The 19979-nt window shown below is 36.9% G+C and overlaps 1 protein-coding gene across 1 annotated transcript in view; it reads right to left on the minus strand.

Moving 5' to 3' along the window:
- Nucleotides 1–19979, minus strand: part of MALRD1 (MAM and LDL receptor class A domain containing 1) — a gene marked incomplete at its 5' end in the record, with an annotated part of 847841 nt that overhangs the window by 539461 nt on the left and 288401 nt on the right. The window contains 2 exons of the mRNA XM_035729081.1: nucleotides 7684–7846; nucleotides 11241–11417. Coding sequence (XP_035584974.1) covers nucleotides 7684–7846; nucleotides 11241–11417 — 340 coding nt within the window. The remainder of the gene's footprint in view (nucleotides 1–7683; nucleotides 7847–11240; nucleotides 11418–19979) is intronic.

A 19979-nucleotide genomic window follows, 5' to 3' on the forward strand; every position in this document is an offset into this window, starting at 1 on the left:
TCATAACAGATAAAAAAAATACCTCAATGCTTTAAAAGATCATGTAAGTCAATAAGAAAAATAATAAGCACTACCTACTGAAAACCAAGTGAAGAGCACAAAGAGGAAATACACACACACACACACACACACACACACACACAGAAATACAAATGGACAAGGCACACATAACACACAAACTTGATTACCCTGATTAGTATTGAAGAAATTAGCTGCTACTTTAACCATATTTTCAAATTGAAACTGTGAAAAAAAGTAAATACTCAGTGTTTGGCAAGTGTACAAGAAGAATAGACATCGTCATGTACTGCTTGCAAAAAAGGTACATTTTTGAAGAGTAATTTATATATCAAATGGTTAAAAAATGAATGTTAAGATTAAAATTCTACTCTATTTTTTTTTTACTCTTAGAATATAATCTGCAATGTGTGCAAACCTGTATATTGTTCAGTAAAGACTGATTAAATTGGTTTTTAGTCAAAAGCAACTCATAAACCAATAGTGAGGAACTGAATTTGTGAATCACGGTACATCCATTTAATGGAATACTATTGGCCCATTAAAAGTATTGGTGAATAGTTGCTTAAAGATTGTATATAAAATTAAAAGCAGATTAACTGAAAACAATGTTGATTTTTTATTTATTGTATTAATTGAAAGCAATGTGGTTGATTGCATAGACATTCACACGCTTTTATCATGTGTGCTTTTTATCACGATGGTATAATTATCATTGATGTGGTTTATCTTTCCTTCCTATATTTAAACATCTTCCTACAATAAAAATGAATTTCCTCCTTTGTGGTAAAAGGAAAGAATTTTTGTAGAAATTAAAATATTAAGAAATTAAGAGAGTCAGTATGTGGTCTTTACCAATAGTATTATCTTAGTTCATTTGTATTATCCAATAACATCCAAAAATAGAGACTCCAAAACTCCCTTCAAGTATTATTAAAAACACATATACAACCAAGACAGACCTGAAGACTTGACAAGTTCTCTGAGCCTCCCAGTGGACCTCTCTTTCAGCAAATAACACTTTCCCCTGAGCATTACATATCTATTCATGCATATGCTGGTTCCATGTGTGATTAAGTTTTCTATTCTCTCTAGGTACTCAGAAAACACAGGCCTAACCAAACAAATTATGTGCCTAACCAAGGCTACCTCTGCATCTTTCAGGCAATAAAGCTCTTCAATGTTTCCTCTGGATTTTGTCTAACAATAACAGTTCTGTGCAGGAAATAGAATAAAACTACATTTTTTTCATTTTAACATAGTTAAAGGAAAAGCATATTTTAAAATTATACAATGAAAATGAATTTTTAATTAACTTCTGAATGCAGTTATAACCATAATATAAAATAATTTTATTAAACAGTGATCTCTGATAACAACATAAAACCGTACACTGCATGATGAATTTATTATTAAAACTTTAGGTTGCATAGTAAATATACCACCTAACCATTGTATATCTGTTATTTTAGGTATGGTCTGCAAGTATTACTTTCAGCAAGATTTTTCTTAAACTCTATGTTTTGTTTTTTGTTTTTGTTTTTTTTAAGATTTTATTTATTTGACAGAGAGAGAGAGCACAAGCAGGCGGAGCAGGAAAGGGAGAGAGAGAAGCAGGCTTTCCGCTGAGCAGGGAGCCCTATGTGGGACTCAATCCCAGGATCCTGAGATCATGACCTGAGCCGTAGGCAGACGCTTAACCGACTGAGCCACCCAGGCGCCCCAAACTCCATGTTTTTAAGCCATGGTAATTAACTTTTAAAATCACTTACCAAGCTAAAATACACTGGAATAAAATTAAAATTAAAATGATTTAATTCAGCTCATTACAAATTATTAATGTATGCAAATATAAAATATAGGTGCTTAATTCAAGGACAGTGGTAAATAGAAGCAATTTTTCTTGTGCCTTAGAGGTCCATCTATATTCCGTCCTTTGGCAACATGGCCAGAAATGCCGCTTCCCACAAGTATTACAATAGTTAAGAGAAAATTATTACAGTTAATTTAGATTTTGACTGTTTGCACTTTTATTTTTATTTCAGCAAAAGTGTTACTAAAGCCTGGTATTTAACCATTATTCTAGATTTACAAAACTAGATCTTTTAGAAATTATATTGAGAGAGTGCTAAAGCATCTAAATTGGCTTATAAAATACTAGCTTATCTTCTTACCAAAGAAGGCTTGGAGAAAGCAATAATTCTAGTATTTAATGTCTAAGAGATTAAAGCTTTGGAAACTGTTATTGTTGCAGAGCAGAAAACATTAAAATATTTTCAGTTTTACTGAAGCTTTTATCCACATTTACATCCAGCAGTTAGATACATGATGATATGCAAGGTTATGTCACAGGGACAGTTTGCATTATTTATGTGGTTTTTAGTTTATAATGATGTTAAGCCTGCACAAATGCATAAAATGCATAAGAAGGTAGGTGCATTTCCAACAGTGGGGGCTATAACTCATTTCTACCTGAAAGACAATGACTAGTGTTATGAAATAAAAAGAAAAATCTAAGTACTTCTACTTTACAAACGACACACTTAAGAAACTGTGTTCTATCTAATCTGCATTTTTAATGAGATAGTTCATATTCAAATAGGTTCTCAACAATCTGTAAGCAAACTAAAATCCAATGTATTTTAAAGTATCTGTCTTTTCCAGAGGGGCAAAAAGGTCTGAGAAAAAATGTTGGGTATTATACAATGAATGGAGCAATGCAGAGGGTGCCTTGAAATTACATGTCTTCTAGATTAACTGAGGGTAAAGATATTTTTTCTTTTTTTTAAAGATTTTATTTATTTATTTGAGAGACAAAGAGGGAGAGAGCGAGCAGGAGGGAAAGGGAGAGAGACTCTGAGGCAGACGCTGGGCTGAGTCTATCCCATGACCCCAGGCTTCATCCTGTACCCGAGATCATGACCTGAGTGGAAACCAAGAGTCAGACACTCAACTGACTGAACCACCCAGCACCCCCGGAGGGTAAAGATATTTCTCGCACGCTATTTTTCAATTATAACAGTTATTTTTCAAGACACAGATTTCATTTTATTTTTAAACGCAATTACCTTCAACAAATTTTTTGTTTCTTTGTCCTGAAAAATTTGTACTATTTTTGTAATTAGTCACTAGATTTAGAGAAAAATGAATCTGCTCCAACCAAAACTGGAAAAAGGAAGTGAGAAAGCCCTCCTCTGTCTTTCAGCAATACCTTCCCCACTTCCTGCCATGGAGGCCTCTAGGGGTGAGGTCCTAGGACCTTCTAGGAATTACACTAAAATACAGATTGCCAGATGTACTCCTTGAGATTTTGATTCAGGTGCTTCAGAATCTGCATTTAAATATACTGTGTATATATAAACTGACAGTGGCCCTTGATCGCCATTTTGAGAAACTTCTCTAAGGCTTCTATGAGCACAGTTAGAAACCACTAATCTAGAATAAGCATGCATATTCCCCTAGACATCATTCCGTATCAAAAATGAAGTGTGGAGAACTTAATTTTGTCTGCAGGGATGATTTTATACTCCAGATAAATCTTAATATGAAACCTCATTTAACCAACAGATGGGCATTTAGTCAAAAAAAAAAAAAAATGATTTAAGGGCCAAGAACTCAAAACTTTGCTCTCCTTGGGTTCTTGTAGTAAAAATAAGTTGGATCCAACACAGTCTCCTTCTAGGAGATAAAAACCATTACAAATTTATGGTACTTAGCTATAAACCAATTTACATGCTATGGTAAAACTGCCTGAGCTAAAAGACTAGGCTAATTAAACTGATGCTGGAGGTCAGAGTAGAGAAGTCTGAGATCATATAAAACTACAAATGGGGAGTTCAGTCAGTTGAGCATCTAACTCTTGGTTTCCATCAGGTCATGACACAACAATTCCAAATCTACAATATTCTAAACATATTTAAATTTGAATTAGCTTCAAAGCTCAGGTGCCAGGTGATCCAAATATCTTAATTCAAAGTTAAGCAATTAAAAAAATTCTCAACTGAGTAGGACTAATGTTCTTGCCAAGTTCTCTAGTAGTACCGGGTATGCAAATGTATATAAACTCATTTTTCTTCTTTTTTTTTTCTTTTTTACTACATTATGTTTCTTTTTCCAAAACACTAAGAAAATAACTTTTCAACTAAATGTTCCCTGTCACTGTGTAAGTTAAAGGAAATGGAAATTTCACCCAACCCCAATCTCAAAAGAACATGCAAATTGCAACTGATGATATTTACACTGAAAGCATTTACTTTATTTCACTGGAGTACAGCTGAGAACAGTATTGATTTCTATGTGCTTTGATTTCAATCCTAGGTAAAAATCATGCTTAGATGCCCTTAGGTGGGCCTTGCTGAGCAGGGTGTAGAAAGAGTCCACTCACCCAGCCCTGTCCCAAGGCCATGCCTGCATGTCCCTAGCCCGAGAAGAAGTGATACATTTTTCTAAGTCATATCAAAGCATTGAATAAACAGCTGCATTCTACACAAAGTGAAAACTAAAGATGTAAATTTTTTTTTTTTTTTTGGACCACAAAGTTCATTTCAGATACTTAGGTAGAAAGGCTTATGAGTCCATTAAATTGTGAAGACCAAATGGTAGAATGTCACTTGGAACATCGCTTCTTTTAGCTTTTACTAGTACATTTTCATGATGAAACACACATATTAAGATGTTACCTAAGGGGCACGTGGAGGGCACAGTTGGTTGTATCTGGCTCTTGGTTTTGGCTCAGGTCATGATCTCAAGGTCATGGGATTGAGCCCTGTTATCAGGCTCTTCACTGGGCATCAAGCCAGCTTGAGATTCTCTCTCTCCCTCTGTCCCTGCCCCCCCCATTCTCTCTCTAAAATAAATAAATAAATCCTTAAAAATAAAAGATGTTATCTAAGATTTTACTACACAATGAAAACTTCCCTACATATTCCCACACCACCATGACTTTTCTAGACTTTTTATTGCTTCATTAAGTATATGAAGTGAGAGAATATTTTGAAATATACAAATGTGCTCTTTTTCTTTTGCGCTTGTTTATGAATGTTTATCACCAACCTGAGCCTGAACCCATCTTTGCCTTAAGGAGAACTGAGATCACAGAATGTGAAAATGAAGAAAGAATTAGTGCAGAGCTTTTTAATTTTCAAAATTGGGTCTTGAAAACTATTTTAAAACACAATGGGCTTAACGACCTGGCTTTAAATTTCTGGAGCCATACATCTGAGAGAGAAAAGCATTTCTTAAGTTAGAAAAAGCTTCCCTTTAAATATAAAAAAATAAAATTTGGAAAATGGAGCTTGGAGATTTGCTATAAGCCACTGAGTAGGATGGATATATGATGCATAAAAATTATTTCTTAGGACAAAGTAAAAACATCAAACCTTCCTTGGCTGCAGAAGGAGCCTAGAGAGGAGAGGGGAAGATGGCTAGGGAAGATGCAAGCTTAGGGGCCACTCCCTTCGCCAGATTCACTGTCATGTAGAGCACATCTGTTAAACATTATCTGACTCTTAAATATTCTTATTTAGGGACGCCTGGATGGCTCAGTCAGTTAAGTGTCTGCCTTCCGCTCGGGTCATGATCCCAGCGTCCTGGGATCAAGTCCCACATCAGGCTCTCTGCTCAGCGGGGAGTCTGCTTCTCCCTCTCCCTCTCATTTCCCTTGCTTGCATGCAGACTCTCTCTCTCTGTCAAATGAATAAATAAAATCTTTAAAATGAAAAAATATTCTTATTTAAAATATATTTAATTTTCTTTACTTTGCCACCTATAATTATAAAGCACAAATATACAGGTCCTAATCATCAACTAATTCATTCAACAAATAATTATGGTGACTTTTTATGTATCAATCATTTAGAAATAATGCAATAAATAGGGAAGCCATAGACCCTGTGATTGCTCAGAGAATGTGCAGTCTATGGGAGTGGGGGAGAGAAGGTGAGAAGAGAGACAAGGGAGCTAAAAGCCAATTATATCAAGGTGCTTATAATATGCTACCACGTTTCTATTCATACCTTTACCACATAGAAGGGAGATTCTAGTCTGCCTTTTTCTTGATGGAAATACAGATTATTAATGCAGCGTGGTTTGCTTGGATGTGCCTGAGAAACTTTCTGAAATTACTCTTTGCTTTGCTTTTCTAGGGGTCAGAAGCACCCAAGGAAAATTCGTATACTGAAATCTCCAAAATTAACTGCCAACTGTTGAATGTGATCAAAACACTTGGTATTCATAACTGCTGCTCTATATACTTTGGGCAACATGACTGCTAATATCAAAATCAAATGATGGTAATACTGGAACCATTTTAACAAATTAAACAACAAAAGAGAGATCAGAAAACCAAAGTAAAAAAGTCAGCCCAGAAGATATTGTGGCTCTCTTCGAGTACCAGGTCATGTTGGCCAAGGCAACGACTGACGGGCAGTAGACACACCACTGTTAGTTTTCTTTGAAACAGAAGCCAAAGAAGGGGGGCTCTTGAAGCTTTAACTGAGAGGATGTTTGAAGGCATAAAGGTTTTGAAAACATCCTCTGTACTATAAATGGGGATCCCTTTGCTGTCTTCAATAGTACTTCCATGAAACCATTAAGAGGAAAGGATAAAGGATGGGATCTGATAAGAAGGAAGCACTCAACATATCTGTGGCCTATAAAACAGGGAAAGGTATGAGTCATGAAGCCTTGGAAAGAAAAGACCAAAATAAATGACAAGGAAGATCAAAGACTAGAAGAGGAAGGAAAAAGGGGTGAGGAGAAAGAGGAGCTGGAAAAGGAGGAAACAGAGAAAAGATTTGGGTGGGGGAAGGAAGGAACAGATAATTTTATTTTTTAATTTCTTTAAAAACATTTTTTTAAATTTTTTAAGTAGGCCCCAAGCCCAACATGGGGCTTGAACTCACGACCCTGAGATCAAGAGTCACATGCTCTACTGACTGAGCCAGCCAGGTGTCCCTGAATAGATAATCTTAAAACAACATAATAACAGTGTTTTTCAATGAGTGGTGATATTACAAATTATTTTTCTTATGCTTTTCTCTAGTTTCTATGACTTTTATAAGAGCATTCACAGCTTTTCCTTTTTTTTAAAGATTTATTTATTTTGAGGGAAAGCACAAGTGGAGTTAAGGAGCAGAGGGAGGGGCAGACTCAAGTGGGGTGAGGGGCAGAGAGATAAAGGAAGAAGCAGACTCTCTGCTGAGCAGGGAGCCCCATGTGGGGCTCGATCCCGGGACTCCAGGATCATGACCTGAGCTGAAGGCAGACGCTTAACCGACTGAGCACCCCCATCCACAGCTTTTTTAACTGAATAGCTGTATTTTTTTTCTCAGTTCTATATGAAAGACTACACTTATTTTTTTTTAAGATTTTTTTTACTTATTCATGAGAGAGAGAGAGAGAGAGAGAGACAGAGGTACAGGGAGAAGTAGGCTCCCAAGGAGCAGGGAGCCCGATGTGGGACTCGATCCCAGGACCCTGGGATCACGACCTGAGCCAAAGGCAGACGCTTAACCATCTGAGCCACCCAGGCGAAAGAGTACACTTAGCCCATTTAGTCTGTAAATTCATCATTCATTGGTTTAGGGTAAGATGGTGTGGCAGTAATTTGAGAACTGCTTAACACATAGTTCCTAAGAGACATGTTCAAAGTATGTGGTCACTTACGTTGTATGATCCACCGATGGCCTGTGATTTTCTTCCCCATGATGAATACTGATTCCATTACCAAGTCCCCATCTGAAAGTGTTCGAATCTTGAATTAGGTTTTCTGGGATTGGCTGGTACCATTGACACAGGCTTCCTTCTTCAAAGCTGCAAACATTCGTAGCTTGAATAGAATAGAACAAAGACAAGATGAGCTAATCACAATAAATGTGTCAACAGGGGCACCTGAGTGGCTCAGTCATTAAGCATCTGCCTTTAGCTCAGGTCATGATCACAGAGTCCTGGGATTGAGCTCCGCATCGGGCTCCCTGCTCAGCGGGAAGCCTGCTTCCCCCTCTCCCACTCCCCCTGCTTGTGTTCCTTCTCTCACTGTGTCTCTGTCAAATAAATAAATCTTAAAAAAAGAAAAGTGTCAATAAATGGCAATTTCTACCTATATCAAGCACTTTCTTACTGTTGGGTTTCTTTTTTTCAATTATCTTTTAAGCGTAATGAAAATAATTAGACAAATGATTTGTATTATTACTAGAAGAGTTTTAAAGAAATCTACATGTACTATACTGAAATATCTACAGTAGGTATTGAGATGGCATAGGCTTGCAGGCCCCTTGCGAGCCAGGGTCATTCAAGGACTGCAGTGAGAGTTAGGAAAGCCAGGCAAACCTGAGCAAGGAGGAGAAAATGTTCTCTTCCCCTTATCTCATGTTGCAAGTTCTGAATGCCTGGATCTGCAAGAAGTGGCTCTTGCCTAGATTAGAGGCGTCCCTCCTTAGGACAAAAACATGCTGTCTCCAGAGGAAGGGTGGCTGAGAGAATTCTTTAATGTATCTTTCTTCAAGGATGTTAGTTTAATCCCATTATGTGTGAAAGTACATATTGTTATGCTTACCTGATTGCTACAAGTATATAGCTATGTGGAAAATAAACGACAGCATGCAGTTGCAAGTGCTGCCTTTGCTCTGCATCCCCTGTGTCCCGGTGATTTCGCGACCCTTACCCAGGGACCCCAACGCACTAGACATTGACAGGTATAAATGGAAATAAATGCATATACTAAAGAATTTGTTCTGAAAAGGAGGTGAGATTTTAATTAGGTCCTCAAATAGCAATCTAGGCATTGCCAGTCTCTTCTCACATAACATTGACATTGCTTACCAAGTTCTGGCGAGTCTGTTCTTTTGACAAAGCTAAACTTCAGCTCAGCCTTTGAAGGGGTTAGTTCAAATTCCAAACTACTTAAGTTCAAATCAATAGTATTTTCCTTGAAAGTTTTCAATATTCTTGTAATGACTGTATCCTAATATCATATGAAATTACAAGTCCAGTGATTTGTGAAATACCTAGTCTGTGTGTGAAATGCTCTTTCTTCCTCTCTCTCTGAACATGTCCATGTGTCTGTCTATCTTAAATTCTCCACTGTTCCTAGGTAGGCTGTAGAAGACTCTGGCTTTTAAATGGCATAAGCAATGTTGGAAAACCATCATCATCATTTAGAAACTCAAGTTCATGATTTAATGTAAAGTTTGAGAAGAAAACACTCCGTCAAAAAAAAAGTGATTTTTAATTGTAACATTCAAGTGTGTCATTTAATCTCTGACATTAATAGTGATCATATAATTATATTTATCTTGTGAAGAGATTTAAAACTGTTTTCTTTTTTTGTTTCAGAGGTAGAGTTTAGTGAGTCATCAGGTGCATATAACACCCAGGGTCCTTAATGCCCATCACCCAGTTACCTCATCCCCCAGCCCCTAGAGATTTAAAATTCAATAGGATTCTGTTCTTCATTTCATTAAAAATGAAAAGAATCATAGATTTTTTGAAATTAGAGGGCATAAAGTTTTAGTCAAGCAAGATGAAGAGCTCGAAGATGTGCTGTACAACATTGTACCCATAGTCAACAATATATTGTGCACTTAAAATTTGTTAAGAGGGTAGCTCTCGTGTTGTGTTCCTTATACAATAAAAAGCATTAGAAAATGTAAGACCATAGATAACAGGCAGATTTATTATATAATAGTTCATCTTACAAAAAGATGGAGGAAGAAAGAACACATAATTTGTTCAGAGTAATAATTCAGTTCATGTGTATTCATAGTAAATTAATAACCCCATGATTTTAAAATAATAATTTCATAGGAGATGTTCATTCAGGACATTTAAAGAACTGTATCAAAACTGCCCACCCCACCAAAAATGATGTTACTAAAATTGCAAAGTTGAACAAAGAAGAAAGTCAGTATTCACTAAAGATACTCATTAGGTGTAATTAACTCAATTCTGTGTAAACTTTCAGAAATACGACAACTTATGTATGATCATAACGAGGAAGTCTGAATACCACAACACTTTCCATTATATTATCTCCCATCTGCAATGCACCATATGTATGCTTAGCCAACTTGAGTTAATTACTATCTCGTCTCATCCACAGAGTGAGTTAGCTTTGATTTTATGAGTTTTGGGGTCTAGCTAAGTTAGTTAATTTATTGTGTATTTGTACATTAAGAAGAATTTCTTTTTCTAAGTTAAAATAAATATGAACCTTATTTGACTTTCAAGTTTTAGAATTTCTACATAATGCTGACAGAAGACAGAATAGAGTTTCACTACACTCTGTATTATCTGCATGGCCTGAACCCTTCATATCATCCAGACACTTGAGAAATATCATAGTATAGGAAATTCATATACCATCCAATAAATAGTAGGGAAGGCGAAAAAATAGCAAAAGCGTTCACTCCTTCTGATCTTGTGCTTTGTCCATGCAGACATGTCAATTTTTCTCCTCTAAGACTGTTTCTCCCATTGAGACATTCACTTCTAAATTAAAAATTTGCCTTAAAAGCCATAGATTGGCAGATGCTAAAAAGTAAAAACCATCTTTCAATAGGGACGCAGGTGAGGAAGGGCACATCTATATTAGGATTGGTTCTTATGAATTCTACATATTTAATATAGTATTCATCTTTCTATTTTGGCACTGGCAAAATTTGAACAAATTCATCTAATTTGAGAGTAATACTTCCACTTTAAACATTCCTATTTCATGAGTGTGAGGAGTAGACTAGAGACAAACAGGGGGTATATAAAAGAGCTAGTCAATTATATAGTCCCAGAGTCAAGTAAAGTCCATGAAACAAGTGTTTTGAATCCAAAACTTCAATTTAAAAACACTTGCCTCTTGTTGAGCATCATAGAAGAATGCATACTGATTCTTCTACTATAATTTTCTATACAAACAACTTTTATGTTAACAACCTGCTCTAAGTCAAGTTGAAAATTTCTAACTAGGACACAAGGCCATGCTACTTAAAGATTATACTATATACTATTATATTAAAGATTATATATACTATACTAAAGATGCTACTAAAGATTATACTATATACTATATACTACTAAAGATTATACTATACTATACTTAAAGATTATACTATACTATTATAGTATATTATACCATAAAGATTATACTATAGATATATACTATAAGATTATACTATATACTGTCTTATCTGTTTTATGCTATGTTTAATACAAAATAGGAATTCACCTACCACAGAATGATTCATCTGACTGGTCAGGACAGTCATATCTAAAATCACATGTCTGGATTTTTTCAACACAGTGACCATCAGATTTGCAAACAAATTCATCATCTATACAGTTGTGTGGAGGTAATGTTACTGGAGCTGACATTTCTGGTGGAGTTGGGAGGTCCACTGGCAAAGTACCTTGATAAGAGATAACATACAGGCATAATTCAGTAGATTTTCCAATTAAGATTTTACACAATAAGCTTTTCTTAGTATGTTTCACATTGAATATTATAAAGAATATTTGGCAGTCTTTGGTAATATGCTGAATTTTATGTAAGCATATAAGTTGGAGTTCTCGGTCTTATCAACAACAAATAACTGGATATAAATAGATGAAGGTGCAGATAGAAATTACTGAAAAACTGTTCATAACTCACTGAATAAATGGGAGGCTCAAGGACAGGGCTAGGATCACTGGGAATCAAGGGAGTCCCAGATGCTGGCATTAGGAACCAGAGTTAAGGTCTGGTTAAACCTTCTAGTCCACTAGGTAAATAAACTTTGCTCTTCCATTGTAACAATTAATCCAGCAACTCCTCATCCTTGTTTCACCAGCCCTCACATATTCAAGGTTGCAAAAGAGAGATTCATCTGGAAGTATTTATATAATTAAGATAACAATTTCTGAAATTACTGAGCTTAGAAGAAATTTATAGACGTTAATTTATACAGTAGTTATTCAAGCAACATTTATTAATAACACCCCGTGTCATGGACATGGTAGGTACAACAGATTGAAAGCCAAATATGCCATCATTGCTGTAAAATAATTCACTGAGTAGTGGATAAGGCACTCAGGTAAATCTTTCATTACAGTTCCATAGGATACATTTATGAGAAAGAGTATAAAACCATGGAGGCAAGAATGACAACTATCCTTCCACTCCTGCAGTCAGAGTTTAATTCACAGACCATGGTACATGGTGAGCTATCATCACTTAGAAATGAGTGCATGGATGGATGGATGGATGGATGGATGGATGGATGGATGGATGGATGGATGACAGAGTGAATGAACAGATGGACAACTGGAAGACTGTACAGCATATGGAAAACACGTGAAAAGCATACATTAGATGGGAGGCGGGGAATACTTCCTGGAAAAGTAATGTCTTCAGCTTTTAGCTTTATTTTTTTAAAAGATTTTATTTATTTATATGAGACAGAAAGAGAGAGTGTATGCACGAGCATGGGGAGGGGCAGAAGGAGAGGGAGAAGCAGACTCCCTAATGAGCACAGAGCCCCACAAAGGGCTCTATCCCAGGACCCTGAGATCATGACCTGGGCCAAAGTCAGATGCTTAATCAACTGAGCCACCCAGACACCCCAAGTTTTTAGCTTTAAAAGATGAAGAGTTGCTGACAAGATGAAAATAGGTATAAGGTCCTTTTGGGCAATGAGCAAAGATTTGTGTGGAGGCAGAGAAATATACTGGCCCATTGTTTTTGGAATGCTGTGAGAATTTGGCATAGAGAACATCTTGTGATAGAGTAAGAATGTGTGTGATAAAGTCACTAGATGTGGAACTGGTTGGGAGACAATTAGCACATCATAAAGAGCTAAGTGGGACTAATTTAGGAGCTTGAAATAAATATAAAAAGCAGTGGAGAAATGCCAAAGTATACAATTTCCACTTTAAGAAATACTTTTCTGGCATTAGTGTGAAGAATGATTTGCAGGTGGTTCTGGCATGGAAGAAAACAGCTAAGCTTTTACTTTAATTCCAGGCAACTAATAAACCAAAGCAGAGAGAGTGTGGAGGAAAGAGCAGAGACCTGAGTGATATTAAACATCCAATATCTAGAGGACTGGGGATTTAGGTGCTATTGGTAATTTGAGGAGAGTCCAATAAGTATTACTTTGTTTCTCAGCTCAAGTTTTGAAGTAAGAGCTAAGACTGAAGCATATAGGAGATAAATCAAAATATCAACATTTTATGGATGAAGCTGACAATAATCTATATCTCTAGACAAGTGGTCTTTTAAAGCATAAAACTCAGAAAGAAACAGCCTATCTAAGTTACAATCTGTGCTGGAAACTTCCAGCTCTCCTTGTATGGAAGCCTCCCATAGTGAACTACAGCAAGAAGTTAAGTAGATCTCCTGCTTCCTTCAGTGAACTAGCTCAAAAAAAAAAACAAAACAAAAACAAAAACAAAGAAAGAAACTAAGAGAACAGGTATGCAAGCTCAGGCCCTCCTTGCAAACTCAGCAATCGTCATTACTTTTTCCACAGTTGATATTAGGGTTCACTCTTGGGGTTTTACTCACTATGGGTTTTAACAAATGTACAATGATGCTTCCGCCATTAGAGTGTCATACAGAGTGGTTTCACTGCACTAAAAATCCTTCATGCTCTGCCTTGTCATCCCTCTTCTCCTGAGTCCCTGGCAACCGTGGATCCTTTTATTGTCTCCATAGCGTCCCCTTTCATAGAGTGTCATTTAGTTGGAATCATATGTTACCTTTTCAGATCAGCTTCTTCCTCTTAATAATATGCATTTAAGTTTATACCAGGTCATTTCATGGCTTGACAGTTCATTTCTTTCCAGCACTGAATAGTATTCACTGCTTTAGGGCATTCAATTAAATGAATACTCAGTTAAATATTTATTGTATGAATAGTCTGTATCTCTTCTCAAGCAGGGCAGGACCTCAATATACCTTCCTTATTATAAGTATTAAAGTGTGCTGCAATACACATCCCTGTACATTTCTCTTTGAACATTTCTTTGTGAACACACGCCAACGCATTTCCAAGACAAAGAATCTTGAAATGAAATTGCAGTTATAGGGTATGTGATCAGTCAACTTAAGTAGTTGTTTTCAAAAGTGGTTTTACCCATTTCCACTCAGAAATGTGTGCATTTCTCATATTCTCAGAATCCAGCTAACACTTGGCATTATCCAATGTAAGAGATATTTGCCAGTATCATGGGTCTGAAATAATTCCTTTGTATTTTAACTTGTATTTCCCTAATTATTGAGAACATTTTTTAATTTTAGGGGCTACTCAGGTACCTTACTCTAGCTTTTGACTAACTGCTCAGATCCCCTGCTCTTTTTTCCTATTGAATTCTTTGTTTTTTCTTATTAATTTATAGTTTTATTTCCCATATACTCTATACTAATCCTCTGTCATTTACCTCGGTGACAAATATGTTCTACTAGCCTATGATGGGTCTTTTCATTTTGTATGGTGTCCTTCAAAGTAAAAATTTCTAATTTAATGCCTTTTAATTTATCAGTTATTGACAGTTTGTGGTTTAAAGCTTCACTGGAAAAAAAATTCTTTCCTGTTTTAATATCATCACTATTTTTTTCTATAATTTTCACACAATTTTGATAGTTTTACTCTTCACATTTAGGTCTTTACTCTATCTGGACTTTACTGTTATCTGTTGTCTGTGATAAGAATCTAAATTCAATTTTCTTTGTATGAATGTCCAATTTTGGATCTACTAATACATTGAGCAAGTCAAATTTTTCTCACTTATTCTATATTTGATTATGAAATGTATTACTCATATATAAGAATGGATAGAAAACATATGCCTGGTTTAAACAGTAATAAAAAGAATAGCCATAAATCTACCATCCAGTTTATGAAATTAAAATTCACAGCTTTGAACCTTCCACTGTTTCCCTGCTGATCCCATGTTGCCATCTCTCCAGGTTAGCAGTACACTGAACTTGTGTTTTTCATTCCTGTTTTCATTTGCTTTTTTTTGAAAGATTTATTTTTTTAGAGATAGAGAGCACACACAGTGGGGGCGGGGGGCGCGCAGTGTGGGAAGCAGAAGTAGAGAGACAAGCAGACTCCGCACTGAGCACGGAGCCCGACATGGGGCCCAATCTCACAACCCTAAGATCATGACCTGAGCCAAAATCAAGAGCTGGATGCTTAGCTGACTGAGTGACCCAGACACCTCTGTTTTCGTTTGCTTTTATCATTTCTTCATTTGCATATATGCCAGATAACCTTCTAAGCCCCTATTAGTTCATTATTTGATTAAATAAGTTGACGTGAACTTCTTAGAACACTGACTATACAGATGGAATACCACATAGGTCCTTTTTAAATAAATAAACCATTTAAATTTGAACTTGGATGGACTCATTCTCTATATAACTTTTGGCAACTTGATTTATTTCCTCAGCAATGTGCATTCACCCATCCACGTTAATTATGCTCTTGCAGTTCACTTATTTTGACTGCTGTGTAAGATTTCACTATGTGATCATATATATTATTTAGCCATTCTATCATCAGTGGGTTTTTTTTTTAGCTGATTCTGTTTGAGGTTTTATTTCATCCATTTCCCCTGATGTTTCTAGAAGTGGAATTGCTTAGTCAGAGAGAATGGAGAACTGTATGTCAACTTTACTAGAAAAAGCTAAACTGTATTCCAAAGTCATTGCATCAATTTCCATACCTCCCAGCAGTGTATAAATATTCTGATTGTGTTGTGCACACATTATCCATTGGCATATGTAGATTTACCCATGTGTTTGCCACTTTCTCTGCTGTCTATTCCCTTGTGTATCTCAGCCCTTGCTGAACTCATTTTGTCTTTGATGCTCACATTTACATAATTTGGTAAGAGTCTGCTGCAGTAAAGTCTTCTTTTGTGTATTTGCGGATATTATCCTCTGAATGCCTTTTCTCACCCTCATTCCTGAGTTGTTTTTTTTTTTTGCTCTAGGCTAACAGTTATTATTTCTCCAGAACTTTTAAATTATATTCAACTGTCTTCTGATTCTCATGCTTGTTGTTGTAAAGTCCATCATGAGTCTAATTGTGGTCTTTTTGTAATTGTATTTTAATCTCTGGCTATTTTTAACATATCTCTTTTCTTTCTCGTTTTTATAATTCATTTCCCTGGACTTATTCTGACTATAATATTTGCATGAGGTTCACTACACTTCTAAATCTATGCCTTACATCAATTTTAAGCCAGTATAGTCTTTCAAAATGACTTCTCCATTTTCTTTATTCTCTTTCTGGAACAGCTTTTATAATCAATCCTTCAAGTTGAGTCTACCCCTTCATTTCCTCCCTCTGTATCTCTATATATATTGCTCTCTGAAATTCTCTCATACCTATTTTCTCATTGACAAATCAAAACATCGATGTTATCTTTCAGCTATTTAATTCATCCGCTGAGATTTTTATTTCATTGAATTTATTTCTCATTTCAAGAAAGCCAACAGGATTTTTTTTTAGAATGTTCTACCCCCCCCTTTAAACAATGTTATGCTATTTTCTTAGGCCTTGGAATTCTTTAATGTTTTTAATTATTTATTGTTTTTCTATTTTTACATAACAAACTTCCACAGACTTCAAAAGTTCAGACTAATAAACACTTATTGTCTGACACACTTTCTGGGAGTCCAAAGTGCAGAAGAGTCTTAGCTTTGTGGTTCTGACACAGGGTCTCATAAGATTGCTATCAAGATGTCAGCCAAGGATGCAATTATCTGAGGGCTGGACTGGGGCTGGAAGATCTGCTTCCCAATGGGGCTCACTCACATCCCTGAGAAATTAGTGCTCCTACTGGCAGGAGGCCTCAGCTCCTAGGCTTTCCCCACAGGGCTACTTGAGTATCCTTTTGACATGGGGTCTGGATTCCCTCAGACTGAGTAATCCAGAGAAGACTGGGGAAGCCTAGCTTTGGAAATTACTCACACTCATTGCCATGTGTGTCAATGGTTACACAGGTCAGTCCTATTCAGTGTGGGAGGGGACTGGTACAGAGGGCATGAGTACCAAGAGTGGGGAATCACAGCATAAACTGCAGCAAGATGGCAGAGAAGTAGGAGACCTAAATTTCATCTGGTCCCAGGAATTCAGCTAGACAGGGATCAAACCATTCTGAACACCTACGAACTCAACAAGAGATCAAAGAAAAGAAAAGCAGCAATTCTATGAATAGAAAAGCGACCACTTCCTGGAAGGTAGGATGTGTGGTGAAATGAATCCGAGGCAATATTTGGGAGGATAGATGGCGGGGGAGGGGGCCCCCATCCACCGCTTCTGGCAAGCAATAGAGCCAAGGAGCACAAAATCGGAACTTTATGAAGTCATCTCCGCTGACTATGCGGGGGGTGGAACCCTCTCTGGGACAATGTGGTCTTAGGATCCTCGGGGTCACAGAAAGACCGGGGATGCCTGACTGCAGCAGAGCTCCCAGGTATTGGAGCAGGGAAGCCGGCTGCAGAGACGGAGCCGAGGAATGGGCTCTCAGCTCGCGGTTGCCATAAACCATGATCCATGGCACAAATGAGCCACTACTATTCGAGCAGGGACCCAACAAGCGGCAGATCCAGGGAGACTCCCCTTCCTCCCACAGGAGGAGTGGCGTGGGAGTGCACCACAGGAATCTGCTGGGTTCAGAGACTCCAAATAGGGTTGTGGGCCAAAGACAAATACTCGGTCACAGGCGGGGTGAGCACAGGGTGTGGCTGGAGACCAGGGAGACAGGAGTGACTGACTGCTTTTATTTAAAGTACACTGAGGAATGGGGCCTGGAGCTCTTGGATCCCGCAGAACCAGAGATTGGGAGGCCGCCATTTTCACTCTTGTCCTCCAAAGCTGTACAGAAAGCTTTCAGGGAAAAAAGCTACTGAGAACAAACCTGAGCAGATTACTTAGCCTGGCCCCTGACAAGGGGGGTGTAATTCCACCTCGGGCAAAGACATTTGAGAATCACTGCAACAGGCCCCACCCCCAGAAGATCATCAAGAACATCCAGCCAAGACCCAGTTTACCGATCAATGAGAATTACAAAATTCCAACGCTAGAGGAATATAGCACATAGAATACATGGCTTTTTCCCAATGATTCCTTAGGCTTTCAAAGTTAATTTTTTAAATTTTTTTTATTTTATTCTTTTCCTATTAGTTTTTTTGAATTTTTCTTCTTTCTGTTTTCAGCCAACATTTTACCAATTCCTTTTTTAAAATCTTTGTTTTTTCATTTTTACAATCATATTCTATCCCTTCATTGTATTTAATCTTATTTTTTGTATATATACATGTTCTTCTTTCTTTAAAATTGTGGGATATGGTTTCTTCTAACAGACCCAAATAAACCCTAAATCTAGGTATGACTTTGTTCTAGTCTCACACCTCATCACATTTTTTTCCTAATTTTTATCTTTCTTTTTTCAACCAACTTACCAATTCCTTTTTTAAAATCTTTTTTAATTTTCATCTTTACAGTCACATTCCAACCCTTCATTGTATTTACCATTATTTTTGTATACAGATAAGCTTTTCTTTCTTTAAAATTTTGGGAGGCAATTACTTCTAAGAGACCAAAATACACCCAAAATCTAGTGTGTGGCTCTATCCTACTCAAGAGCCGATCATAGTCTTCTTTTTTTTCCTTTCTTTACCCCACCCCACCCCAGTCCCCACCCTCCCCCATTTTCAGGTCTCTTCTGATTTGTTTAGTGTATTTTTTATGGGGTCGTTACCCTTTTATCATTTTGTGCTCTCATTCATTTATTCTTCTCTGGACAAAATGACAAGACGAAAAAACTCACCTCAAAAAAAAACGAGAGGCAGTACTGACTGCCAGGGACTTAGTCAATACAGACATCAGTAAGATGTCAGAACTAGAGATCAGAATGATGATTATAAAGATACTACCTGGGCTTGAAAAAAACACAGAAGATACTAGACAATCCCCACTCTGGAGAAATAAAAGAACTAAAATCTAACCAAGTAGAAATCAAAAACGCTATTAGTGAGGTACAGTCAAAAATGGAGGCTCTAACTACGAGGATAGATGAGGCAGAAGAAAGAATTAGTGATATAGAAGACCAAAGGATGGAGAATAAAGAAGCTGAGAAAAAGAGAGACAAACAACTACTGGATAACAAGGGCAGAATTTGAGAGATAAGCGATAGCATAAGACAAAACAACATTAGAATAATTGGGATCCCAAAAGAAGAAGAAAGAGGGGTGGGGCAGAAGGTATACTGGAGCAAATTATAGCAGAACTTCCCTAATGTGGGGAAGGAGACAGGCATGAAAATCCAGGAGGCACAGAGAACCCCTCTCAAAATCAATAAAAATAGGTCAACACCCCAACATCTAATAGTAAAACTTATGAGTCTCAGAGACAAAGAGAAAATCCTGAAAGCAGCTCAGGAGAAAAGATCTGTACCCTATAATGGTAGAAATATTAGATTGGCAACAGACCTACCACAGAGACCTGGCAGGCCAGAAAGGACTGGCATGATATATTCAGAGCACTAAATGAGAAAAACATGCAGCCAAGAATACTATATCCAGCTAGGCTGTCATTGAAAATAGAAGGAGAGATAAAAAGCTTCCAGGACAAACAAAGACTAAAGGAATTTGCAAACATGAAACCAGCTCTACAAGAAATACTGAAAGGGGTCCTCTAAGCAAAGAGAGAGCCTAAAAGTAACATAGACCAGAAAGGAACACAGACAATATACAGGAACAGTCACCTTACAGGCAACACAATGGCACTAAATTCATATCTTTCAATAGTTACCCTGAATGTAAATGCACTAAATGACCCAATTAAAAGACACAGGCTATCAGATTGGATTAAAAAATAAGACCCATCGATATGCTGTCTACAAGAGACTCATTTTAGACCCAAAGACACCCCCAGATTGAAAGAGAGGGGGTGGAAAACCACTTAACATGCTAATGG

This window comes from Zalophus californianus, chromosome 9 (genome assembly GCF_009762305.2).
Source record: "Zalophus californianus isolate mZalCal1 chromosome 9, mZalCal1.pri.v2, whole genome shotgun sequence".
Classification (NCBI taxonomy): domain Eukaryota; kingdom Metazoa; phylum Chordata; class Mammalia; order Carnivora; family Otariidae; genus Zalophus; species Zalophus californianus.